This window comes from Lissotriton vulgaris, chromosome 5, assembly GCF_964263255.1.
Source record: "Lissotriton vulgaris chromosome 5, aLisVul1.2, whole genome shotgun sequence".
NCBI lineage: Eukaryota > Metazoa > Chordata > Amphibia > Caudata > Salamandridae > Lissotriton > Lissotriton vulgaris.
In genome coordinates this window covers 462,692,580-462,719,334 of record NC_141693.1, presented here as the reverse complement: position 1 = coordinate 462,719,334, position 26,755 = coordinate 462,692,580, and the positions used below count along the sequence as shown (strand labels likewise).

Here is a 26,755-nt window from a genome sequence, read left to right as displayed (position 1 = left end):
CCTCTATGCTTCCCCCCGGGCCACGGTGCGAGTGAATGGCTGCAGGTCTGAATACTTTCCTATCACACGCGGGACGCGGCAGGGTTGCCCTCTGTCGCCCCTGCTTTTCGCGCTCTACATGGAGCCGTTCGCGCAGCGTCTTCGGGACAAAGCAGCTGTGCAGGGGATCCGTTTTGGTGCGGAGGAACACAAAGTGAGCCTCTACGCTGACGACGTGATTCTGTCCCTCACCCACCCGCGCTCCTCTTTGAGATATCTCTCACAGGAGCTGCAGGAGTTTGGAGCGGTAGCCGGCTTTAAGGGTAACTACTCGAAATCCCAAATTCTAAATCTTTTGGTGCCGGAGGAGGAGGTTCAGGATCTTCAGAAGGACTTTGCATTTCAATGGGTCCACACAGACATCCCGTACCTGGGGATCCAGTTGGCAGCCACGATTACCCAGACGGTTGCCCTCAACTACAGGCTCCTTCTGGACCAAACGGCCAAGTCTGTTTCGGACTGGTCCCGGCTGCATTTTGCCTGGTTTGGCCGCCTGGCTGCGATAAAGATGACGATCCTCCCTCGTATCCTCTATCTTTTCCAGATGCTGCCCCTGCGCCCCCCTCCGGGTGCCCTGCGGAAGTTACAGAGATCGCTTACCACATTCCTGTGGAACCATAAACGCCCCCGGGTTGCGTTCGCCCGGATAACAGCGCCCCGAGATGAGGGTGGCCTGAACTTCCCTTGTGTGGAAGAGTACTACCAAGCGTCGTGCTTGCGCTTTATCCTTGAATGGAACAGGCCCTTGTCCAGCAAGCACTGGCTCTTTATGGACCAGACGGTGGCGGGCCGTAACATCTGGCGCGAACTCTGGCTCCCGCGTAAACATCGGGCCTGGGGCCATTATTCGTCGCCGGTGACTTCGCCGACGCTAGCGGTGTGGGACCGGCTGGCGTACAAGCGTGGCTGGACCACCTTCCCGTCACCTCTGACGCCTATAGTAGACAATCCGGAGTTTCCCCCGGGATGCGCCTCGCCGGTATTTCAGCGCTGGAGGGAGCTGGGCTGTAAGAGAGTAGGTCACCTCTTTCAACCTGAGGGGTTGATACCATTCTCCACTCTTCGCCGGGAATACTTTGAGCTGAGCGACTCGGATGCCTTCCCTTACTCGCAGGTTGCACACTGGGTTACGCTTCCTACTAACATTGCAGACATGTCACGTCCTATGACAACCTTAGAGCACTGGGTAGCCTTTAAGATGGATGACCGCAGACTTATCTCTGAACTCTATGCTTTCATCATGAAGCGCCCGCACACACAGCGCACCAAGGCGCAGGTTAGATGGGAGACGGAGTTGGGCCGCCCGTTGACACGCAAGGAATGGGACAGGGTACATTATCGCGCACATCACACTGCAGCTAATGTTGCTGGGGCTGAGGCGGCTTTCAAAATAGTGGCATACTGGTATCACACGCCGGCGAGGATCCACGGGTGGGACCCTAAGTGTTCGAGTCTTTGTTGGAGGGGATGTGGTGCGACAGGTACCTTGACGCATCTGCTTTGGCACTGTCCCAAGCTAGTGCGCTACTGGCGGGAGGTTCTGGATGACATAGACAATGCTTTTGGTATCACCTTTCCCAGAGCCCCGGAGCATGTGCTATTGGGTCTACCTCATCCTAAGGCGTTTCCCCTGCGCTCCCCGCGGGGTAGACAAATAGCCCTGGCTCTCCTGGCAGCACGCCTAGTCATCCTTGCACAGTGGCGCTCACCAGACGCCCCTGACCCGAGGGACTGGATCAGACGACTTTGGTTGCTGTTGGGCATGGAGAGACTCTCCCTATGTGTGGAGGGTAGAGGGTACACGTATGCAAATCTCTGGGCTCCATTTATACATTTGCTATCTCGGGACTTACGAGAGGTTACCTGCCCCAAATTTGTACAGGTTTTACAGCTTATCCCGTTAGAACCGGCAGGGGCGAGCTCCTGAAGGCCTGGGGTTCACCCTTTGGACGTGGCAGGGTTCCGGGGAGTGGGGGTTCAGTTAGAGGTACGGGTAAGGCTGATGCGGAGTGGGTGGGTGGGTGGGAGGGAGGGGGGTCCTGGGTAGGGGGGAGCTGGTGGGGGTGGGTAGGCTTTTGTTTCCCTTTTGGTGTTTTTCTCTCTGTTTTTATAAAAAGCAGCATCAATGCCCGCATTGGTTGCACCACTTGGCTGACAGTCCATCCTCGCCGGGTCGCCCTCCGGGTTGTAGACCTTATGGCTGTGTTCCTGCGTTATCTTCCCACGCTCTGCCGGCCGGTGGATGTAGGCAGCCTAGCTGTGTTTACTGCTGTATGTCTGCTGAATAAACATTGTTTGATTCTAAAAAGTAACCCTGATATCCCACATATGTTCAGAGATATTCTCCTGGTTATGTTTTGATAGAAAATACCCATGTTGAAGAATCTGGATTACAGATTAACCAATCTATCAGCATTTATAAAGCGCGGCTAATCGCCCAATAGGGAATCCAGGCGCTTGCAGGCACTGGAGGCTTATTAAAAAATCCAGGTCTTAAGGGCCATTCGGAATTCCAGAAGTGAGGTGATGGTCCTGAGATTTGTGGGGAGGCTGTTCCGGGTCTTTGCTATGATGTAGGAGAAGGAACATCCTCCACTTCTGCTTCGGTAGATACAGGGAGTATAGGCAAGTGAAAGGGAAGCGGAGTGTAGTCTTCTCAATGGTTTGTGGAAGTTCAGACGTGTTTAATGTAGGCGGATCCTTGGTTGTGTAGAGCCGTGTGTACGTGGGTCAGCAGTCAGAATTGGTATCTCTTCTGCATAGGGAGCCAGTGTAGTTTCCTGAGGTGGGATCTGATGTAGGCTCGTTGGGGAACGCCAAAGATGAGTTTGGCTGTGGCGTTCTGTATGGTCTGAAGTCTCTGTAGAAGGTGTGCGACGATTCCTACGGAGAGGGCATTGCTCTAGTCCAGTCGGCTGGTGATGAGGGCTTGTGTCACGGTGCGTCTCGTGTGTAGGGGTAGCCACTTGAAGATTTTACGTAGCATGCGTAGAGTGAGGAAACAGGCGGAGGAGACGGCACTGACCTGTGATTTCATGGTGAGGTTGTTGTAAGTGAAGATTCTGAGGTTTCTGGCATGGTTGGAGGGAATGGGTGCGGGTCCTAGGTCTGCTGGCCACCAGGAGTCGTCCCATGTGTTACTGCTGTTGCCAAAGAACAGTACTTCTTTCTTGTCTGTGTTCAGCTGCAGGCAGTTCTTCATCCAGTAGGCGACATTTGTCATGCATCTGTGAAAGTCGGTTCTAGTGATGGTGAGGTCATTGGGGAGTGAGAATATGTGTTGTCTGTGTAGGAAATTTTATTGAGACTGTGGGATCTGACAATGTTGCCTAGCGGGGTCATATATGTGTTGAAGAACGTGAGGCTGAGGGATGAACTCTGGGGGACACCGCAGTTGATCTCCTTGGGTTTGGAGGTGAAAGGCGGGAGGTGGAACCTCTGGGTTCTTCCGGTAAGGAAGGCGGTGATCCATCTGAGCATGTTGCCTTAGATGCTGATGTGGTGGAGTCTTTCCATCAGCGTATGGTGGGATACTTTGTCAAAGGCTGCCGAGAGGTCAAGGAGGATCAAAGCTGCTGTTTCTTCTCGGTTGAGGAGGGTTCGGATGTCGTTGGTGGCTGCTATCAGAGCTGTTTCAGTTCTGTGATTGCTGCGTAAGCCAGATTGGGATGCATCAAGTAGCTGTTACTGCCCCAGGTGTGCCATGAGTTGATTTTTGATGATCTTTTCCAGTACCTTCGCTGGGAATGGGAGCACAGAGATTGTCTGTTAGTTTTTGAGTTCACTGGGGTTGACATGTTTTTTTTAGTAGTGGTCTGACTTCAGTGTGCTTCCAGGCATCAGGAAATGTTGCGGTGGTCGTAGAGGTGTTGAGAAGGGTGGTGAGTTCCTGGTCGATCCTTTGGTTTCTGAGGTGGAGGATGTGGTGTGGGCATGGATCTATGGGAGCGCCTAAACTGATGAATTTCATGGTGGAGGTGGTTTCCTGGGTGGTCAGTTTGTGGTTCGTGTCGGTCACGGTTTGGCGTATCTGTTGAGGAAGTCCGTTGCTGTGGGTTGGGGTTTTAAGTTTCTGTTTATGGTTGAGATCTTGTCGTGGAAGAAGTGGACGAGTTTGTTGCACAGCTCCTGTAAGGGTTTGATGTTGTTTCACTAGCAGCCTGTTTGGAGAATCCTTAACTATGTTGATAAGTTGCTTGGTGTTGTTAGCACTGGGTTCGATGTGTTCAGCAATGGCTGACTTCTTTGTTGCCCTCAGCAGGCGGTGGTAGTGGTAGAGGGAGGTCTTGAAGGTTGCCATGTTGAAGGTGTTCTTGCTGGTACGCCATCTCCTCTCCAACTGTTTGCTGTCTTGTTGCGCTGGTCTGAGTTCTTGGGTGTCCCAGCTTGCCTTCTTAGAGGATTTTCTCTGGATGTTGCTCTTGATTGGGACGATGCTGTCTGCATATTTTGTGGTCCAGGCGGTGAAGATTTTTACTCCCTGTTCGAGGTTGGTGACGGTCGCAGGGTTGAAGTTGTTGACGGCATTCGCCCAGCTAGTCTCTGAGATTTTGTTTCACCTCTAGAGGGGCGCGTTGGTCATCTTGGGGGTGGCGATGCTGAAATTGACGATGGAGTGATTGATCCATTTGATTTCTATGACATGGCTGAATTTGGCGCGGTTACTGGAGATGAAAATTCGGTCCAGCATGTGTCCTGAGATGTGTGTAGGGTCGTGGATGATCTGGGTCAATCCAAGGCTGCTCTTACTGTCATGGAGGAGTGCATTGTTTTTGTCATTGGAGTCATCGATGTGGAAATATCGGTTGCCGAGAAAGATTTAGACCTCGGAGTCTAAGGCAGAATGCAATGAAGTTTGCGATGGTGTTGCAGAAGCTGGAGCGCGGGCCTTGGGCGTTGGTGTGTGGGGGTGCCTTTGATGGTTGTCTCGTCATCGTGTGTAGCTTGAAGTAGAGATGTTCCATGGGGGGGGGGGGTGGTGTTGGTGGTGGTTGTACACTGTATGGTCTCTTTGTGAATGATGGCTATTCTTCCTCCCAGCTTGTTGGTGTGATCCTGGTGAGTGTTTTTATATCTGTCGGGGATCGCTGTGGCAATGTCTGGTGCGAATGTGAGGTTGAGCCAGGTCTCAGGGAAGGAGACTGTGTTGGTGCGAGGGTGGCGATGAGGTCCCATAATTCAGCAGAATGCATTGCATAGTGAGCGTGTGTTGAGAAGGGCGCTTGTGAGTTGGTGTTTTTGTTTACGTTGTGTCTCTGGTGTGTTTGGGGTGGGGCTGGTGTGTGTGTAGTGGCAGGTGAAGTGGCAGTGGGTGCAGGTGAAAGGTTCTTCCTTGGAGCATGGGTAGACACAGTGGCAGTGTTTGTTGCGATGTCCGGGGTCGAGGGTGTAGAGCTCGGAATGGTGTGTCTTCGGGGGACCCAGGGGTTTTGGCTTGGTCCAGGTGCGGACGAGCACAAATGGGCTTGTCCTTGGCATGCCTTTGGTGCGCCAGCAGTACGCCCCCTGTTCGGGTCCACTGTGTGGTCGTGCTGCGGCCTTCATTAATTAGGTCCCGGGGTGTGTTGAGTGGCTTCTGTTGGTGGGAAGAGCGGTGAGTGGGAAAACCTGATTGGGAAAACCCCAGTGGGAAAACCCGGGCAGCTGTGGTGTCACTGTATCAGTCTGGAGCAAGCAGGAACTGAAGACCACAGGTAAGTGGCAAGCTAGGTGTCTATGTGCCTACTGATCTGGTCGTGCTGCGCCCTGCTTTACGTAGGCCTAGGGGTGGTCAGGGCTTCTGTTGACAGGAAGTACGGTGAGTGGGAAAGCCCAGTCAGGAAAACCCCAGCGGGAAAACCCGGGCAGCTGCGGTGTCACTGGAAAAGTCTGGGACAAGCAGGAACTGGGGGCCACAGGCACGTGGCAAGCTAGGTATCCAGGTGCCTACAAATCAGTAACCATTTCTGTAATACTGTGATGCAAATGTTTGTATTTACCTGTGCTTGTAGCCGTTGCTGTTTTTTCAAACTAAGATTGAAACATAAAATGGCGAATAAAATGTATCTAAATCTTCTGGCAAGTTAATTCCTCTTTTTGTCAATTTGGCTGAAAATAACCTTTTTATATATTCTGGAGCAGAAACGTATACTATAAAACTGCAATGTTTTTTCATACTTGGCAATAAAACACAAGCATCCTACTAAAAGATTTTCAAGGAAAACAAACGACACTGTCAGATGATTCTATGTGATGAAATACACTGTTAAAGTTATGCTCTTACATGTCATGTGTTTGACTTTTTCTATAGGAACTAATAGACAGTGGGGCTATCGGCGATTTGGTCCATATTCAGCATACGGAACCAGTAAGTAAAACGGCATAAGTTGCAGAGAGGCTGCTCAGTTTGTGATGTGTAATGTGAGCCAGTTTACTGTAGAAAGATGTGTAGCATAAAAAATTCAAAAATAGCATCAGAAATCAATCCTTAGGTTGCGCGTCTGTTGTATGTTACCCCTGTCTTCCCTTTATATACTCTGAACTCACTTTGACAGCTAATACTTTTTCCCATTTAATATTTTATTTGAATGGGTTTTATCCCTCAGCATTTTTAGACAAACTATGTCATATGTTTCTGTACAAGTCAATTAAGTTGTCAAAAGGTAAATATGCGACTTTCCTACTTCTGCCAAACCCCGGCCTTTCCCAGAATAACCATTGTATGGAGCTCACTAGAGAGCTGGCCAAAAGATGCATTGACTACACATTGTCACTGACTGAGGGTTCCCGAAAAACCTTAGAGACTGGACAGGCTACAAAGATTGCAACACCAAAATGTGCCCGAACCTTTAGAAAAGCAATAAGCAGCACGGAAAGCGCTTAACAGGCTCCCTACTGAATGCAAGGAAATACTCAAAACAATTTCAGTCTTTAGCCTTACGGTATTCTTCAACCAGGAACCTTTGTTCCACAACTGCAAACTTATCAGCCCACAATTCTTCAGAGGGCAGAAACACGGGAGCAGATCTGTGGGTGTCTAGGCCAGAGGCTATGGAACAGGCTAAACCCAAAGCTAGGAACCAAGCCAAGCTACATACAGTTCAAAAAGCTTTTAATTCAGAAATGTTTACATTTCCATACAACCGGTGCTTAATTTGAGCTGTTGGTTGCTGGTGAGGGCCACGGGCACTCATTTTTGGAGACCAGCACTTGACTCATTTGCTGTTTTTTTAAAAAACATCTGAAACCTTGGCTTTTCTCCTCTCGGACACCCTAGTCATCTTTCAAACAACTACAGACTGCAGTGAACTGCCTCGGGCATAGTGTGCTCTATAAGTTCGTTTTTATTTCATTAGTTTTCATTTCATTTTTCTGCATCAGGCATTTGCTGAGAGCAAGTGAGGGAACAACACATAAATCCGAAAGACGGCTGAAGGGAAAGGCGGGCGAACCATCACAATGGAAAAGAAGTGGGACATAATGTGGGGGTCTAAATAACCCCTTAAAGTGACTTACACTTGGATTGGCAGGAATGCTACCTGACATCTGTCTGTTTCAAGAGACACATCTTCCTGGACAGATCAACATAAGGTGAAAACAAAGCAGTATCTAACCAATACTTACCTTTTGCTCTTGAGAGTTTGGGGCTGCTGCTCGCCCATAAGCACTGGCTCCGACTCCTTGACACAAATAAACTGCAGATGGTCTCACTGACGGTCTACCTTTTCTTTAGCCGCCTTTCATGCTCCAAATAAAGACCAAGACCCATATTTGACCATGGCAATGGAAGAGATCCTGCATAAAACCATAGGTTGCCTTGGTTACAGGATGGGATTTTTTTGTGAATCAATTATTTTATTGATAAGATTAAGAATTAAACAACAGCAAATACAGTGATATGCAAGTCCAGCTTATACCCATATAGCGATAGAAATGTTGATTGGAATACGTGCACCCATAGCAACCAATACTTAATATAATTTTTAAGAGCGGTAGAAAAATGAACAGATGGACGAGAAAATAATCTATAGAAGGAAGAAAGGAATGGGTGGAAGGAAAGGACAGAGAGAAAGAGGCGGAAAAAACAGTGAAGCTACAAAGTAGGAAAGAAAGAGAGGGGGGGAGAGGTAGTGAGTACAATGATAGGAATTAGGAAGAAGCAAGAGTCTAAGCGAACTACGAGGGAAGGGGAGCATCTTGCAGAAAAGGGGACCATATAAGAAGAACAATTTCCACTTTGTTCATTAAATTGTTAATGATCTTTTCATATGATGCAGTCTTGTACATCTCCGCAAGCCATTCCTCATGTGACGACAATTGTGGAGAGCGCCAATGTTGCAAAATACAGATTTTGGCAGCTGTAAGGGCAGTGACGAGCAATTGATGAGCATGGCAGGTCAGTTCAAGAAAGTCCAATAATTCATGGAGGAGAATTAAGTGGTCTGAAAGAGACGAAGGCCAATCCATAGATTCCTTGAGCGTTGACTCTACTACCGTCCAGACAGGACATATGGTGGGACAGTTCAGCAAAATATGGACAACAACACAGAGTGCATGATCACATCACCAACAGGCAGAATGAGGGAGCAGCCCTGCAGCCTGGAGCCATGCCGGGGTCCAGTGCCAGCTCTGAAGAATCTTAAAAAGCCTGAGTTTCATCCTTGCCTCACAGACTCCTCGTTCTAGGGCTTCCAAAAGTTCTTCCATTCGTCCTCATAATATTCCACCTGCAGACGAGCCTGCCAGGTCGCCCTGAGGCTAGCCAATTGTGGCTGAGAGTAAAGATGGCAAATCAAGAGGTTATATAATCCAGACGTCACTCCTCTAAACTAACCTAAAGTGTTGAGGTAAGAGAGCATCGGAGAACAGGAAATGGTCCAGGGATGGGGACCCAGTAGGCTCTGCAAGCAACGACGTGCAGGATGGTATTTAAATATAGTTATACGCCAACTGAAACACAAAACTCAAAAGTTGTATAGATGCTCCTTTGTTCATTCCTAAGCTGGTAAGAATGGTTGGAGGTTGAATGATACAGGTCTTGTAGAGCTATGGAGACATAGACACCTAGCTAAAGTAGATTACTTCCACTACTCGCCAGCACAGCACTCATATGTTAGACTGGGCCTTTTACAGGTAAATAAACGTTAGCGACTTCCTTTGCCATAGCTATCCGATCATCAAATTGGCACATTCCAATGCTAGGGACACACAGGACCCGTTGAGTCGGCAGGTTGGCGTTTAAATGCTGCTCTTCTGAAAGACACCATAGTTTACAACTAAAATTCATTGCAGGTTGCAACCGTTAATATCTGGTGATAGTTAGAGGCCAGCAGCCAGATGGAGAACATTTCAGAGAGTAGAGCGCCCAAAGTCCGAAGCTAGAGCTTGCTGAAGCAGAGCTAAGCATAACGCCTTGCAGTTACAAATAGATATTAAAAAGTTGAGGGAATACAGAAGACACACTACCACTGTCTACTTTGAGGCCTCCCTGGTTTCTAATGTGTGCTTCTCTTTTAAAGTCAGTGACATCTTGTATTCTGCTGGCCATAATCTTTTTCTTCTACTTTCGTAGCATGAAAACCTCTGCAACAAGAATATGTGTTTGCCAGTTTCAGTCTCCATGATAGTTACTGTGACAGAGGGAACCTACTTTAAATGTTCTTAATAGTGTTCAGCTAATGTGTCTACTACAGCAGAGAACCTGGCTCTGAAAACCGTGGTTGTGCTAAGTTTCCCTTTCATGTCATAGGCCACTTTTATGAATTTGTTTATGCTTTAGTTACTAAGAACGAGAGAAAAATACTTGTCATTATTCTCTGCTTTCTGAATCATTGTGTGCATGTAAGTGTTGTTTTTGTGTCCTTGCAGGTTGGATACTGGCATTTTGCCCATTCCTTTGTGAGGGGAAACTGGAGGAATGAAGAAGAGAGTACTTTCAGTTTGCTGGCAAAATCGTGCCATGACATCGACCTCATCAATTTCTGGATGGGCGATCGAAGGTTTCCTTTTTTTTTAATAATAATCATGAAAACAAACTGTTATTTTTTCCTTTTTCTGCGTTCTTTCACTACTACTCTTTTGCGTTTAATGATTTTCAGTACCCAATTCTATTCTGATGCCGAAAAGCAGAGAATATAAGTATTATTTTGGTACTCTGATTATATACTGATGTTCATCATTACCCCGAGACCTATTCTTTCTTGTCACCATGCTTGCATTATGGGACTGGGTTGTGTTCTTGCAACATAGTCACGCTAGCCCTTTAAATTTAACAACTCAATTTAGACCACCTTTTCATACCGTAGCATGTTATGCAGTGTGTGTGAAAAACTGCATGTATACAACTTAGATTATAGTAAGATGCATGTCACCCTTCAATTGACCCTTTCATTTTGGTGCAGGAAAAAATTATGTGGTATATGAAGTTAGGGTTTGGCTCAAGTTTTTACGGTGACAAGGCCTAGGGGTAGGTTCAGAAAAATATAAACAGTTGGGGAAATACCAAGAGACTTGGGAAAACTTGACACCCCTGTTTGTTGCCTCATTAAAGCCTCCCCGACCATAAGATTACTTGGGTTTTAGATCAGATACACTATTTGTCTGACCCTGCAGCCTCTCACAGGCCTGATTCACAAAGATATTTACACACCCATGTTGGACATAGGTGCACAAATACGTCATTTGCAGTAGTTATTCACAAAATGTGGCTTCAACACTCATAAGTGGATTTAGTAAGCTAGTGCAATTTTACTTGTGAGTACATCTGCTCACAGGGAGGGCTGCAGGCATTCCAGGGTGAGGATGCCTTCATGAGATGGCGACTAGGTAAACATCCATCATTCAACATGCACAATTTAACCCTAAATATGGCCAGAGCCAAAGGCACTGGAAGTAGGTGTGCTGCAGTACCCCCAAACAAATCATGCTGAGATTAAGAAGGTGTATGAGTAATAAAGGTGTGATTTTATCTTCTCTTTTTTCCTGTGCATTCAAAGATAGAGGTCATAATATCAGGCGATATTTTCTGACACATTGCTGCTTGTTCTTTTATTTTGTGAGTTATATAGTTTTATCAGTATAACTGCATGTCAGCATTGGGATAGCCACTCCTCTCCTGCCCTCGAGCAGACCCGCCCGCCCCCAACCAAGCCCTTTTGCTTTCTCGCAGTGCCATTTTATGTTTCTGCTTTTCCTACTGCGAAAAAGCAGTGGGGCGATGCTCCTCCACCCACATTGAGGAGCCGCCCCTGAGTTGCTAAAGTGTGCTCCAAAATGTACCACTGGTTTCATACAGCACCCTGACCACTCTTCTGCTGATTGGACGTGACTCATTTGCTACAGTTGTTCTTTATGTGACTATTGGATGTTTCACAATTTCTATGACTTCAATGATGTAACATTGATGGCATAACCCTTCTCTGAAAATTGTTCTAAAACCACTGGTCAGAGCTTTATTCCTGTCAAAGGCAGCAATTGGTATTCAGGTTATGGAGGAAACACCCCCAAAGTAGGTGAAGGCCTTTGATTTTAGAAGGGGTTTCCCACAGGACACATTTTTTTCTCCTGCAGAATCAAAACATTTTTTAGCATGTGCAAATGTTACATATTTATGTTGCGTAAATAAACACCTGTACATTTGCTCATTTGTAAATAGTTAAGCTTGTGGAAAATGATACAAACTGCAAAATGTGCTACTTCTCAGATGTAGCAATGCAATTGTTTCAAAATTCCAAGAAAGTCAGAAATGTCCTCTAAATATAGGCGTTAACAAAGGAAGAATCCATCTTTTCTAAGTATCAGGACCTCACTGCACAGAGTTGCAGTCATGGCATTGTATATCTGCAATGCTAGCTCCTGCCGTGGCGATTTACTTATGGTGTGCAAAAGATTTAAGAATTAGTTATTGTCAAGGCCAGTAGCGGCTGGCTGAAAATGAGGGTGGAGAGGAGGGAGAATGGCGGGGGTAAAAATATTTTTTCACTTTAAAAAAATACCACTTACCTGTTCCGCCGGCTGCGTCTCTCCACCGCTTCTCCAGTCCCGGAACCAGGAAGCACCCTGGCTCCCCTTAGACAATCACAATGCTGCGTTGTGATTGGCTCCCCTAAGCCAATTACTACGCTGCTATGCAGTGTTGTGATTGGTCTGAGCGCCGTTGAATGGTGCTCTGATGGGGACTGGGCACCTGCTCATCTTCCCCACCAGGATGTGTAATGCAGCCTGATGAGGATAATGCAAAGTGTGCATGACTGTTTGGCCAGGCCAAGACGGCCGGCCGAGCAGTCATGGGAATTTGGAGTGTGCAAACCACTCCTCCCCCTGTGCCTTCAGCAACTCCCCGCCCTAATCCATCCCCGAACCTGCGAAAAAAAATGAAATAATAATAACTACGTCATCATCATTTTATACTTCCTACTCAAAGAGCAGTGTTGCGACGCTCCTCCACCTTAGCGGAGGAGCCACCCCTGGTCAAGGCCACTTGAATTTTGTCGTCTAGGGCCAATTTATTTGACACTGTTGAGTAATTTAAATCTCTGCAAAGGGCACATTACACAGCATATTCAAGGGCAGCATACCTTCACTATTTTGTCATTTAGCTTTTGCAAAGAATCTGCCTCTTGCACAAACAATTTTCTGTTGAATTCAAGTAGTTATGTAACAGATGGTGCATTGTGTGACAAATATGGTAAAGCTATAATTATGTGGAGAACGTAGTAGCGGTAAAATCACACAAATCCAGTGTCCATTGTTATTGTATAATATATTTAATTATACTGTTTTCACCAGAACATGAACATAAAGAGTGTTTTTGTGATGAAATTTAGAATTTTGTAATTTGAGACCTATTCTTTCAGGGCATATCTGCCGCTCAGTGGTTGTAAGTACCCTGATTGCCTTTCAGTGTTTGTAAAAAGGCCCTCAGTCAGCATGTCCTCCTGCTGCTTCCCATGCGTGTTTGCCTGGAGACCGTTTTACAAACACCAGGTTATTGTTTAACAGGCCTAGAAATGATTTGCAGTTCTCTTGTAAAGTAATACACCTGCAGATTCGAAAAGGTCATGTTTCTGGTCGGCGGCTTCCCTTTGTGCCGCCATAATTGACAGTTGGGAATTCACGACAAGAAATGGCGGGAAACCACCTCTTCTTGTATGTTCTAATCTTCTCTAGCTTTACTGTTGTCCAGCTGAAGCGTAACAGGGATCGGTTTACATCAGTGAACGGTTCTGTGAAAAGATCACATTGTAAGTTTTGCACAAAGTTGTGCATTATGCTGTCGTGTTTTTTTTAACTCAAAGTCTGTTTATCGAATTTTTCCTTAAAACATTACAGCTTACCGCTGACTTTTGATGATGTGTGCCCAATTGAAGGTTGAGACTGATCAACAAGTAAGAACTGTGGTGGAATAAGGGTGGGATAGGGAAGTAAGTGAAGGGTCCTTAGTTGGTCTCTCGTGTTCTGGGAATTGTGGATAATGAAGGGGGGGAAGCGCCGCTTATGCGTCAAACAGGTGGAGTGCGTATAGTCTGGGAGGTTGGAAGCACAAAAATTCCAAGCGAGCCATGTACTCTATAATAGGTGTGTTGACGCGCACATTTTTTTTGTCCATAAGGGACAGCTTGTGTGTGATTTGTTCGTAGCACTAGTGGGCCACAGTTGGGTGAACCATGATGCTGTTGATGGGGCCGAGGGGGATCGCCAGGGCTCGAGCTATAAGCTGCTTGGCTCTTCCAGTCATGCTGCGCACCAGATACCAGTCTGCGTGAGACATGGCAGCCAGGGATGTGGGGCGGATGCCCAAGACAACCACATGGTAGTCGTCCGGTATAGGATATTCCAGTGTGACCTTAATACGACTCAAGATCTACTTCCAAAAGGCTTTTATGGAGGGCACACCCACCATATATGGTGCAAGTCACCATCCTGCGCATCACACCACCAACAGGCAGCCAAGGCTGCTGGGTACATCATGCGAAGATGGGCAGTGGTGTAATGCCTCTGAAGCATGATCTTATAAGCTGCTTCTTGTCGGTAAATGTTCCTATGTTTTCACAGGATTTCTCGCCAGAGCAGTTCTCACTGCTTCTGAGTGACGTCAGAGGCATTATCTGGAAACCATTTCCATTGGTAGGGATCATAAGAAAGGAGGCGCGACTGCAGCAGGACATCATATGTCTTAGAGATCTGACATCGAGTACCTTCAAAGTTGCGGACCAGTTGCTCAAAGAGAGTAAGTGGATGGGTAGCAGCTTTTGCATTCGAGGGCCCAATGTTGGAGCTGGAAATATTGGTTGAAGGATTTGATCCTCAGGCCCTGAAAGAGGTCCAGAGCAGTCTACATTCACCCCAACTCAATCTGGGTAGGATTCCCGGGAGAGAGCAGGAGAGAAGTCGGGGTTATGTACAATTGGAGTGTTTGGGGACAGGAATGTTGTTCATCCCCTTCTGATCGCAAGTTTATCCCATATCTCCAGTAGTGTGCGTGTCGAGGGTTGTAATGTAAGCGCAGCATGGACAGGAGTGTCTAGATAACCAAGCTAGGTCCCAGAGCAGACGAAAAGCCACTCCCCTGTCCATGTGTACCCATTTCTTCTCGCTCTCCCTCACCAACCACTCAGAAATGTAGCATAGGTGGGCTGCCCAGTAATTGTCCTGGAGGCTGGGACTGGCCGTCTCCCTCGGTTTCTTGGAAGCAAAAGCAGCGGAGCGGAGATGCAGGGGTCCTTCTCCTTCCAAATAAAGGAGCTGAGGTCTGTCTGAAGTCGCTTAATGTCCTCAGTGGAGATAGGCGTGGGCAAGGATTGGAATAAATACAGAAGTCATGGAAGAACATTCATTTTGACCACATTAATGCAGGCCAACCAGGAAACGTGGAGCTGGCTCCACCTCTGAATGTTCTTCCGGGATAGCATTTCGGTGGCGGGACCAGTTTTTCCGCGTCCAAGTAGTTTGTGATTGTGAGACCTAGATACTGTATTTTAATGGGAAGTCCACTGAAAGGGGCAAAGCGTGAGGTTGAGTGCCTGTTATTTCTTCTGGATGATCTTGTATACTGATAACCGGTCATATGTCTGCAGGGTTTGAACTACTTTGGGGAGGGAGGTGTCCGGTTTCGTGAAGGCTAAGAGGAGGTCATCAGCATATAACAGAACTTTATAATCCTGACTCCGAAGGGGATGCCCATGATTTCAGCTGAGTGTCTTAAGTGGACTGCTAGAGGTTCCACCACGAAGGCAAATAGGAGGGTAGACAAAGGGCAAGCCTGTTGGGTACCCCGCGATAGAGGGAAGGAGGTAGTAGTCTGGACATTGATGCAGATGGAGGCGGTGGGCGGCAAGTAGGAGGCCATGATATGACTAATTATGATTTCCTGAGTACCGCTTGCAAGAAAGCCCAGCTTACCTGGTCAAAAGCGTTTTCGGCATCGAGGGAGAGGAGAAGAGCGGGATGGAGTGCCTCTGGATCTTTTCAACTAGTGTGCAAGTCGTCTAATGTTGCCAGATCCCTGGTGATGTCTTATGAAGCTCACCTGCCCCGGGTCTGTTAGGCTGGGAAGGTTTTTAAGATTGTTGGCCAACATCTTACTTTAGAGCTAAGCGTCTGTAATCAATAAGGCAATCAGGTGATAAGGTGAGCAAAGCGTAGGGTCCTTTGGGGACCAGTGTGATTTCAGAATCGGTCATGGTCGGTCTATGGCCTGTGGTGTGTGTATAGGAATTGTAGAGTGTGAGCAAGTGCAGTTGCAGCTTGGGCAAAAGACCATACATAAAGCCAGCTTAAGGCCATCAGTGCCAGGTGATTTACCCTCAGGGAGTTCCTGGAGGGCCTTGCAGAGCTCAGCATTCGTGAATGGCTCCTCCAGGTCATGGGCCAATGTGGGGTCTACTGGCTGCCAGGGACAGTGTTGAGGAACGTAGCGATCTCAGATGGGTCCTTTCCCCCCAGGGGCATATAGGTTCTGATAGTAAGCTTGAAGGCAGCCTGTTTGTCCTCTTCCCCAATCGCCCAACCCGAGTCACCAACCTGATTCTAGACAATGTGTGACCTAGCATGTTGATGTTGCAGCCTAAGCATGAGAAAAGAGCCTACCTTATCCCCTCCCTCGTAGTATTTTGTTTGAGAGCGAGTAGGGAGCGCTCAGCTTTATTGACCCGATGCGCACAGAGTTGGCCCCGCAGAATAGCCAGTTATTGCTTGGCCCTTAGTGCGGTGTTCTGTTTATCAGTGCGCTCTAGTGTGAGAATGTCTTCCATACGTTTTGCATCAAAAAGACGTGCTTTCCGAGTCCTGGCTATGGAGATAGAGGTGAGCAGTCCGCGTATGGTGGCCTTAAACCTATCCCAGAGGACATGGGAAGGGGTATCTGATAAGGAGCTAATTGAAAGTGTTCAGTAATAGCATCTTGTATAGCGGCCTTACCATCAGGGATCCTCAAGAGCTGGAGGGAGAGGCAGCAGCGCAGGAATGTACATGGTAGGCCTGCGCGCGGTGTCCCAGTAATGTCAACATGTGCATGATTCAAAATGGAAATGTTGGTTATCTGCGCAGAGTTGAGGGCACTCAGCAAGAAGGAGACAAACAGATGGTTTATGTGGTAATAAGATAAGTGTATATGTGAGTTGAAGGAGTAATTTTTTGTGTCTGGGTGTAAATTGTACTAGGCATCCACTAGGCCTGCGTCTCATAGCTCCTTCTTTAGTATTACAGACATTGCTCCGGTGCCCTGTATGTGTGATGTATTTCTATCTAGCGCAGGGTGCCACACCAAGTTGAAATCTCCACCTACAATGCTGTCACCCTTAGCAAGCCTTAGTTGGTCCGAGAGGGTGCATCGTATAAATGTGTCCTGCACTTGGTTAGGGGCATAGAGATTAAGAAGCATTAGGGTGGCACTACCCCTCGTTACCGTCAAGGCGAGGAATCTCCTACCCGAGTACCTAGTCAGTTTAAGTACATTTGTGTAGAAACCCCTTTTACAAATTGTGGCAATGTCTTGGAGTCCGCTTACGGCCAGTGTTCGTGTGAGTATTGAGGGGGAGCCATAGGGTGGCAATCATTGTGAAGCAAATGGGTCTCCTGCAGGAAAATAGCGCTGAGGTCACACTGCGCAAGGTAGCGCCAGACCTGGCGCCACTTACTGGGGGAATTAAGCCCTAGGAGAGCAGTTTTATAATCATGTATAGTGGTCATGGAGAGGGGAAAACACTCAGCACACCTGTCGACAAGTGGAAGGACATCCCGGGGGCAGGGGCTGGCAGGGAGTGTCTCCCCTGTGCTCCCCAAGCCTAATAATGGACATAGTGATAGTAGTGAGACCTAGTGGGGAAGCAGAGGGTGTAAGATTGTGCAGGGCTGAAACTAAGAGGGCCGACAGGGCCCAACCATGTGAACCACTCCATGGAGGGTTGGGAGGAAAGTACCAGACTCTGACGAGGTGTCACCTTCAATGGAGGAGAGCTGGTGTTGGGGACGGGAGGTCATAAATGACTCCCATGAGTAGCGAGCTCAACACTATAATCCTACAATTGGGGAAAAAAAGAACCAGTGTAACAGACAGACAATCAATATTCAGAGTTTGTGCTCCTCACCCTGGGCCCTACTCGGTGAGCAGCATTGTCCACCTGAGAGACCTGCACTGTCAACAGGAGGATCACCTCCAAGCTCCTCATCCACGCTCCCAAAGCACTCCATGACGCCGGTCCTACATACCTCAACAAACCACTCACCTTCTACACTCCCAACCTCTAGCTTCGCTCCGATGACCTCGCCCTCGTCCTACGCATACACCAAACGACCACCGGCGGCAGATCCTTATCCCACGTCACCGCCAAGACATGGAACACCCTCCCCATCCACCTGCGACAGACCCAGGACCTGCTGACCTTCAGGAGACTTCTCAAGACCTTCCTGTTCGAGCAGTAGCAGCCCCCCCCCCTTAGCACCTTGAGAGCCTCGCGGGTGAGTAGTGCTTGATTGATTGATTGAGTGTGGAGGGCCAGACAGTAGCGGTGTCCATGCAGGAGGGTAATCCAAATGTGTCAGGCAGAGTTTAGTTGTCTTCAGCCGTGGGGTAATTCAAGGGGTTCACGTAAACCATGAGGCTGAAGGCTGAGCACATTGTAAATGTTACTAGAACCCCACTCTGTCTTTTATGAATCATAATTTACGTTATGTGTATTTACATCACATTAATTTGTGGTGCAATCAACATAAAAAATAAACTTTTTTGCCTACAGAAAACTATTTTTTGAAAAACAACAGTGAAAAAGTGGACCGTACAGTTTAGATATCTGTACAAAAATTCAACAGAACATTTTTTATTTAATTTTGTTGTCCTGATGATGGGGCTGGAAATAAAACCTGTTTTGCTGACTTCAGAAGCACTTTCTATCATAGAAGTGAGGGGTTTGAAGCTGTTGTGTGCAAGATTCAGATAACAATTGGCCCTGAATATTATTAGAATGTTCAGATTTTACTTACATTTTATGAAGACAAGGCTGGGTAAACATAGGGCAACAGTGAATTTTATTCGTGATTTATCGCTTTTTTTAAATATTTTGACATGATTATAGACTAACAAGTTATGCTGAGAATGAGAGTGAAACTAGGTTGCCCATCGGACGGAATCTTTAACTGCCAAAAATTGTGTATTTTATATGAATTATAGAAAGAATTAAGTGCATACCATAAACTGCATGAAATGTGGGTTTGAGCCCAGATTAGTAAACTAAAACTTTGAAGGATGTAATCAAAACGAGTTGTTTCAGTCCCACTTTGGCCATCTGTCGGATGTCTTTTGTTGTTTCAGTCCCTATTTGGCCATCTGTCGGATGTCTTTTGTTGTTTTAGTTACTCTTTGGCCATCTGTCGGATGTCTTCTGTTGTTTCAGTCCCTCTTTGAACTTCAGCCAAATGCCTTCTGTTGTTTCAGTCCCTCTTTTGACATCTATTGGATGTCTTCTGTTGTATCAGTCCCTCTTTGGACATCTGTCGGATGTCTTCTGTTGTTTCAGTCCCTCTTTGGACATCTGTTGGATGTCTTTTGTTGTTTCAGTCCCTCTTTGGACATCTGTCAGATGTCTTCTGTTGTTTGAGTCCCTCTTAGGACACCTGTCGGATGTCTTTTGTTGTTTCAGTCCCTCTTTGGACATCTGTCAGATGTCTTTTGTTGTTTCAGTCCCTCTTTGGACATCTTTCGGATGTCTTATGTTGTTTCAGTTCCTCTTTGGAAATCTGCCAAATGTATTCTGTTGTTTCAGTCCCTCTTTGGACATCTGTTGGATGTCTTTTGTTGTTTCAGTCCCTCTTTGGACATCTGCCAGATGTCTTCTGTTGTTTCAGTTCCTCTTTGGACAGCTGCCAGGGGGAACAACCATAACAACGCAACTTTTACGACGCAGTACCATCACAACGCAACCATTACAACGCAGGTGCCATTACAGCACATGCCATTACAATGCATGCCATTACAACGCAGGTGCTATTACAACGCATGCCATTACAACGTAAGTATAGATAAGTATTTAATTTTATTAATATTAATTTAATTTTAATTTCTTTAACTTTTATAAAATACATTAATTTTTTTTAATTATTTTTATTTTAATGTAATTTATTTTTGTTTTATAAATTACGTTATTTATAATAATTATAACATTTTAAATACATTTAATTTTTTAAAATGATAATTTAATGTATTTAATTAATTTTTAATTTTTGAATTACATTTATTTTAGAATAGTAATTTTTACCCCTACACTATCCAACACTCACCCTACTATTACACCCCCCTGGAGTTAGAATAGTAATTTTTACCCCTACACTATCCAACTCTTACCCTACTATTACACCCCCCTGGAGTTAGAATAGTAATTTTAACCCCTACACTATCCAACACTTACCCTACTATTACACCCCCCTGGAGTTAGAATAGTAATTTTAACCCCTACACTATCCAACACTTACCCTACTATTACACCCTCCTGGAGTTAGAATAGTAAATTTAACCCCTACACTATCCAACACTTACCCTACTATTACACCCCCCTGGAGTTAGAATAGTAATGTTTACCCCTACACTATGCTACACTTACCCTACTATTACACTCCCCTGGAGTTAGAATAGTGATTTTAACCCCTACACTATCCAACACTTACCCTACTATTACACCCTCCTGGAGTTAGAATAGTAAATTTAACCCCTACACTATCCAACACTTACCCTACTATTACACCCCCCTGGAGTTAGAATAGTAATGTTTACCCCTACACTATGCAACACTTACCCTACTATTACACCCCCCTGGAGTTAGAATAGTAAATGTAACCCCTACACTATCCAACACTTACCCTACTATTACACCCCCCTGGAGTTAGAATAGTAATTTTAACCCCTACACTATCCAACACTTACCTTACTATTACACCCCCCTGGAGTTAGAATAGTAAATTTAACCCCTACACTATCCAACACTTACCCTACTATTACACCCCCCCCTGGAGTTTAAATAGTAATTTTAACCCCTACACTATCCAACACTTACCCTACTATTACACCCCCCTGGAGTTAGAATAGTAATTTTAACCCCTACATTATCCAACATTTACCCTACTATTACACACCCAAGGAGTTAGAATTGTAAATTTAAATATATTTTAAAAAATTACAAATTAATTAAAATAATTTAATAAACAATTTTTGTAATTTAATTAAAATTAAAAAAATATTAATAAAATTAAATAATTACCTATACTTACGTTGTAATGGCATGCGTTGTAATAGCATCTGCGTTGTAATAGTTGTGTTGTGATGGCATGCGTTGTGAATGTATGTGTTGTAACGTCTTACATTCTCTGCCAGATGTATTCTGTTGTTTCAGTCCCTCTTTGGACATCTGTCGGATGTCTTTTGTTGTTTCAGTCCCTCTTTGGACATCTGCCAGATGTCTTCTGTTGTTTCAGTCCCTCTTTGGACATCTGTCAGATGTCTTTTGTTGTATGGCAGATGTCTTTTCTCACTTTTCTGTTAAGAATATGGGCCTAATTGTAGGTAATAGCAATTTACCGAATGGTAAATACCGAATTTTACAGATTCAGTATTCACTATTCGGTAATTGCTATGTAGGTAAAATAATCGGTAAAAATACCGAATCTGTATGATTCGGTAATTACCGATTCTGTAATTACAGCATCGGTATTTGCCATTGATTCCTATGGGCCTTGAAGCCCATAGGAATCAATGGCAAATACCGATTCTGTATTTACAGAATCGGTAAAATTACTGATTTTGCAAGGGTGACATGGTGTCACTTTGACACCCTGTTGCACCCCTGTTTCTGGCTTGTGTGCCATTTTAAGAATGATGTTGCACACCAGTCTGTAATTTATTCTTCTTTTAGCCGTACCATCAGTGATGTAAATGGGGTACCTGTGCTTCCGGTGTGCCGCTCGTAGTCGTGGACTTTGGCTGTCAGTGAGGATTTCCCTTTACCCGCCCACCGCCTGAAAGAGACTTTCCGGGAGCGGGACTGCGAGGACCAGAGGTGCTTGCGCCAGGTCATCGCGCGCACCTGGTGCCTCTTCCCGCCCCCTCCTCCCTGAGGGCGTTAAAACGACTTGCGGCCCCCGCTTCGCGGGAGCCGCTCGTAGTCGTGCACTTTGGCTGTCAGTGAGGATTTCCCTTTACCCGCCCACCGCCTGAAAGAGACTTTCCTGGACCCACCGCTGGATTTTGCTTGGAAGCTTTGTGGGGGAACAAACGCCTGTGTAACCGGGAGCGGGACTGCGAGGACCAGAGATGCTTGCACCAGGTCATCGCGCGCACCTGGTGCCTCTTCCCGCCCCCTCCTCCCTGAGGGCGTTAAAACGACTTGCGGCCCCCGCTTCGCGGGAGCCGCTCGTAGTCGTGGACTTTGGCTGTCAGTGAGGATTTCCCTTTACCCGCCCACCGCCTGAAAGAGACTTTCCTGGACCCATCGCCGGATTTTGCTTGGAAGCTGTGTGGGGGAACAAACGCCTGTGCAACCGGGAGCGGGACTGCGAGGACCAGAGGTGCTTGCGCCAGGTCATCGCGCGCACCTGGTGCCTCTTCCCGCCCCCCTCCTACTCCTATTTAGTCCTGCCCCCTAGCGCTAGCTCGGAACGCGCGCGGACCGAAGCGCGGGCGAAGACCGGGCAAAGAGTGGGCCCGTTGTAGCCCGTTACAGACCGGAGGAGACCGGACCAGGCCCCCCCTCTTGGCCCTGAAGACAGGCTGTATCTACAAACTTTGGCCAGGTGTGTTCATTTTTCCTTTTACTTTCCTTTTGCTGGTTCGTCCCCTAAAGCTCTTAATGGCGGCCCGGGAAACTAGGAGTACTCTTGCCAAAACTGGAGCACAGACCTTAGGCACTATGGACAATTTCATCGTGAGGGCAAACTCCGTGCTTAACAAGGAAATTGCAACTCTGGAGAGGAGACTGTCACAAGGGCTTGTCAATTCAAAGCGCTCCTCCCTGGGGACTATAGCTACTGCCCTATCTCCGATTATGCAGGAGGTCCCCATAAATATCGACTTATTGACTACCTCACCGGGAAATAAGGGGGTTGAATCGCCTGCCATTTCAATATCTATTCCCGATACGCCAGGGCAACAACTACCCATGCCCTCACTTCCTGCTCCCCCTGACCCTCCAATAATGGAGACCGTAGGAAATATCCACTCCACAGAGGATGGGCAGAGGGAGGGTGCAATTAGGAAAAGGAAATACGGGCCTGAGGCAGCGGGGGGATAAAAGGGTAAAGTACCTAAGCACGACAACGCACAAAATAGTAGGAAGGGTAAGAAGGGGGCGGGGCCCACATGATATTAACCCTTACCCAGTGGTCGAAGAAAACCAATTATTGTCAAGTAGTCGGACATCAGCATTTAATGTTAGAGGGAGGGGTGAGGATTCAGTAGGTTGTCGAGATATGGGTTCCTTGATGGAATCTCTAATTGATCTACTCGAGGCTAGACTGACCCAATTAGAGGCTAGGATCAGCAACATTGAAGAATCCTTTAGAGTTACCCAGACCCACCTCAAGGAAGCTACCCAAGGTCAGGGGAAAGTGGAGGGTATGCTGTGCAGAATTGAAGATCTCTTAAAGGAGGTGCTTGGCTGCATTAGGGTCACTGGGTTCCCACAGTCGAACATGGGATTGAGTGCTAGTAACATACCTAAGGGGGCCCACGCAAACCTGACGGTGCTCACAAACACGAACACCCCACCCTTACCATCCCAACCAAGCGCCTCCACAGTCACCTCCACTAACCCACCATGTAGCATCCCTGCCCCACCCCTCATCCTTCCCCCTTGCCAACCTTCCTTCTGTTCCCCCTGCCAGTAATTTGATTCCAGCTGATTCACTTACAAACGTGCCCCAGGGAGGTGCATCTATAGCCGGAACAGCCGGCCGACAAGGTCCCTTGAGGACCACAAACATAACTAGGAGAGTGGCCCACCTGCCACCTGGTGCCGCCCCGTTCGTTGTGGTTCTGAGTGGAGTGCCCGAACTTACTGAAGGCACTAGTGAGACTCCTACCTCCATCAAGAACAAGGTAATCGGTTGGCTCAACACATACAGGCCTCTACCCCCAGGGATGCACAGCGAAATTATTCTAGCTAGACGGGTCCCATGGGTGGGGGAGACAACCAAAAGGGGTCCAGGGGACTGCGTCCTGGTAAATTTTAGAGACCCCAGAACAGTGGCCTTTATCTGTAATTGGGTCGGGGCTTCACCACACACTTCTATCCAAACTCTGCCCCTAACGGCCTTCTATCCCGACAAATTTGAGCGGTTTGCGGAGGGGGTTTATGAGGGCTGGTCGTGGGTTGCCCCCAGAAGGCATTACCGGGATGACAGGGCTAGGCATACTGCTGAAGTCCGAGGGAGGGGAGATTGGATCCAGCAAGCACCATGTACTTCCAACTTCCAATTTGCACATCCAAATAGGTATGACTGCCTGGATGCTGTATATTGATGGTGCGAGGATAATAGGAAACTAATAGCACCCCCATATTCGCCCGGGGGACAGGACACCATCCAACAACCTGAACTACCCCCTAGCATATCCATACCCTGCGATAAGACCGAAACAAATGCCAGTGAGACATCCCAAACTCCAGAAGAACAACCACCCCCCTTTACATTAGACAGGCCCTCGGATTTAGAGGGAAGTAGGCAGCAGGGAGGCGAACACAGCCAGTGCAGGGCAAGCGGGTGCATCTCGGTATCTAATACCAATGACAAGGCGGGGGCTCTCGGCGTAGTGTCCATACTTTCTTGGAACGTTGCCGGGTTGGCCAACAAATTAGATTCCCCGGAGTGGGCGGAACTCATTGAGGAATACGACATATGCTTGTTCCAGGAAACGTGGGCCAGGTAAAAACAGTGCCGCACAGGGTACGCTTCTTTTAACATTCCGGCCAAATGGGGTGGGAAGGGACGACCGTCTGGTGGCCTGTTGATTTGGGTAGGTTCCCACCTCGGATGCAGGGCGAAAAACCTTGAAACCAACTCAGCTGACTTTCAGTGCGTTGTTTTGGAGTGGGCATCTGGTGCGAGTGTGGCATTGATAAATGTATACTCAAACCGGTTGGGATAACAGGTACTTCGGGGACAATTGAGGATCTAGCTTTGTTCCTCGACTCTGCCACCCTCTGCCCTTCACTTGTAGTTGGGGGGGGGACTTTAATACCCAGTACGAGCCCCTCCCGGATTTTCTAGAAGGGGTAACTAGCAAAGAAGATGACCTTTGGGAGATACCTACCCTGCCGGGCCCCCCTGTAAAGTCATGGTCACCTCTAGTCACCCAAATAACATCTTTTACCTTATCCCACTCACTGAGGGCCTGTAATGGGCGGTTTAAGGGAGACATTCCACCTAAGCCCACCTTTAACAGAGCAGGTCAGGAGTCACGGATAGATTATATCCTGGTTTCAACGAAGGATTGGGCTAAAGTGAGGGACTTTGGGATAGTCACAAGGACTGACAGTGACCACAATGCATTATCACTGGGGTTCGTGGTCCAGGGAACGCCCACTGGTACCGCAGAAGAAAACCTAGCATTTCCTGCTGGGTTAGTCGCAACCAGTAACAGACGTAGAATCAGATGGCCAAAACTCCTGGAGAATCCCAATGATATCCAGAGGTTATACGCGATTGTGGTGCCTTCCCTTGAAAAAGTTGTGGATCTCATCCCTCAGTTACCCACCCCTTGTGGGCTTACTGTGCATGGGGACATTCACTCTGAGCTCTGTTCTAACTTAGCAGAAGTACTGAACCCTGTGGCTAGGACGAAAAAGGCCAAGGGGAGAAGAGCCTCATGGTTCAATGCTTCTTGCAGGAGAGCTAAGGCCGATCTTTTGGAGTCCCTCAAAATTCGGGAAACCCCCAGTATGATCAGGGAAAAGCGGCTGGCCTACAAGCTTCTCCTTCACAATGCCAAAATGGAATGGGACCATGACAACTGGTCTGAAATGACGGCTGCCCTCGCACTAAGAGATGCCCGGAAATTTTGGCAGATCGTCAAGCATGGTTCTGCTGAACCTACTGCGGCAGTAGAGGCAAATATTGCATCTGCTGTGTGGGAGGACCACTTCAAAACCCTGTACAGCGCGGCCGATTTGGACCAACTGGGGAACCTACCCGAAGTAGCAATGGTCCAACCCACTGAAAGTATATCCCCTATGGATGGGTTTACTCTGGAGGAGCTCACTATGGCGATTATGGGCCTTGCTGCTGAAAAGGCGCCAGGCTTAGACAAGCTCCCTGGTGACCTCTTCAGGCACGAAGTTAAGATCTGGGCCCCGTATCTTAGGGTGTTGTTTAATGCGATCTTGAATGGCATGACGATTCCCCCAACTTGGCTGGGGGCAGAGATAGCGCCCATATTTAAGAAGGGCTCGCCTCTGCTCCCAGCCAACTACAGGCCAATAAGCCTGATAGACGTTTCTCAGAAGCTTTTTACTAGGCTAATTCTGGATCGTCTGTCGGAATGGATGACGGAACATGACATTCTGAGCCCATATCAAGCGGGGTTCAGAAGGAAGGTCTCCACCATAGACCAGGTCTTTCGGCTGGCCCTTATATTTTGGAAAACGGTACAGTTGGAGGGTGGCAGCCTCTACACTGTATTCGTGGACCTAAGGGCGGCCTTCGACCTGGTTCCCCGCAGAAAACTCTGGGAGGTGTTGGCCAAATTGGGGGTCCCTAAGGGCTTGCTGGAGATGATTATTCATCTCCATACTGCCAACTTTGTACAGGTAAGGTGTGGCAAGGGAGGGGGCACTATCGAACAGGTTCCCCGTTGACAGGGGGGTAAGGCAGGGCTGTGTGCTTGCTCCGACCCTGTTCTGCCTCTATGTCAACGGGGTAATCTCCCACCTGAATGGGGTTGATAACTCTGACGCTCCTAAGCTGGCAGGCAGCAGGGTGCCGGCGATTATGTTCGCTGATGACACCCTGCTGCTTTCAAAGTCTCCGATGGGGATCCAGCGTGTTCTTAACGGTTTTGTGGATTTTTGCGGGGAACATGGTTTAGAAATTAACACTCTAAAGACCAAATTTATGGTCTTCAATCCCCCACCAAAATTCCGTTCTAGCCCCCACATTGGGCCAAGCAGACTCGAAAGGGTGCGAACCTTCGAGTACCTTGGAGTTACGTTAAACGAGAAAATGTCCTGGTGCCCACACCAAGAGAAAGCACTACTCAAATTGG

General features: G+C 47.4%; 1 protein-coding gene across 1 annotated transcript in view; it reads left to right on the top strand.

Annotated features, from left to right (window-relative positions):
- Positions 1–26,755, top strand: part of LOC147711087 (uncharacterized) — a 1,001,373-nt gene that overhangs the window by 490,378 nt on the left and 484,240 nt on the right. Inside the window, exons 8-9 of the mRNA XM_086921902.1 lie at positions 6,329–6,385; positions 9,886–10,016. Coding sequence (XP_086778028.1) covers positions 6,329–6,385; positions 9,886–10,016 — 188 coding nt within the window. The remainder of the gene's footprint in view (positions 1–6,328; positions 6,386–9,885; positions 10,017–26,755) is intronic.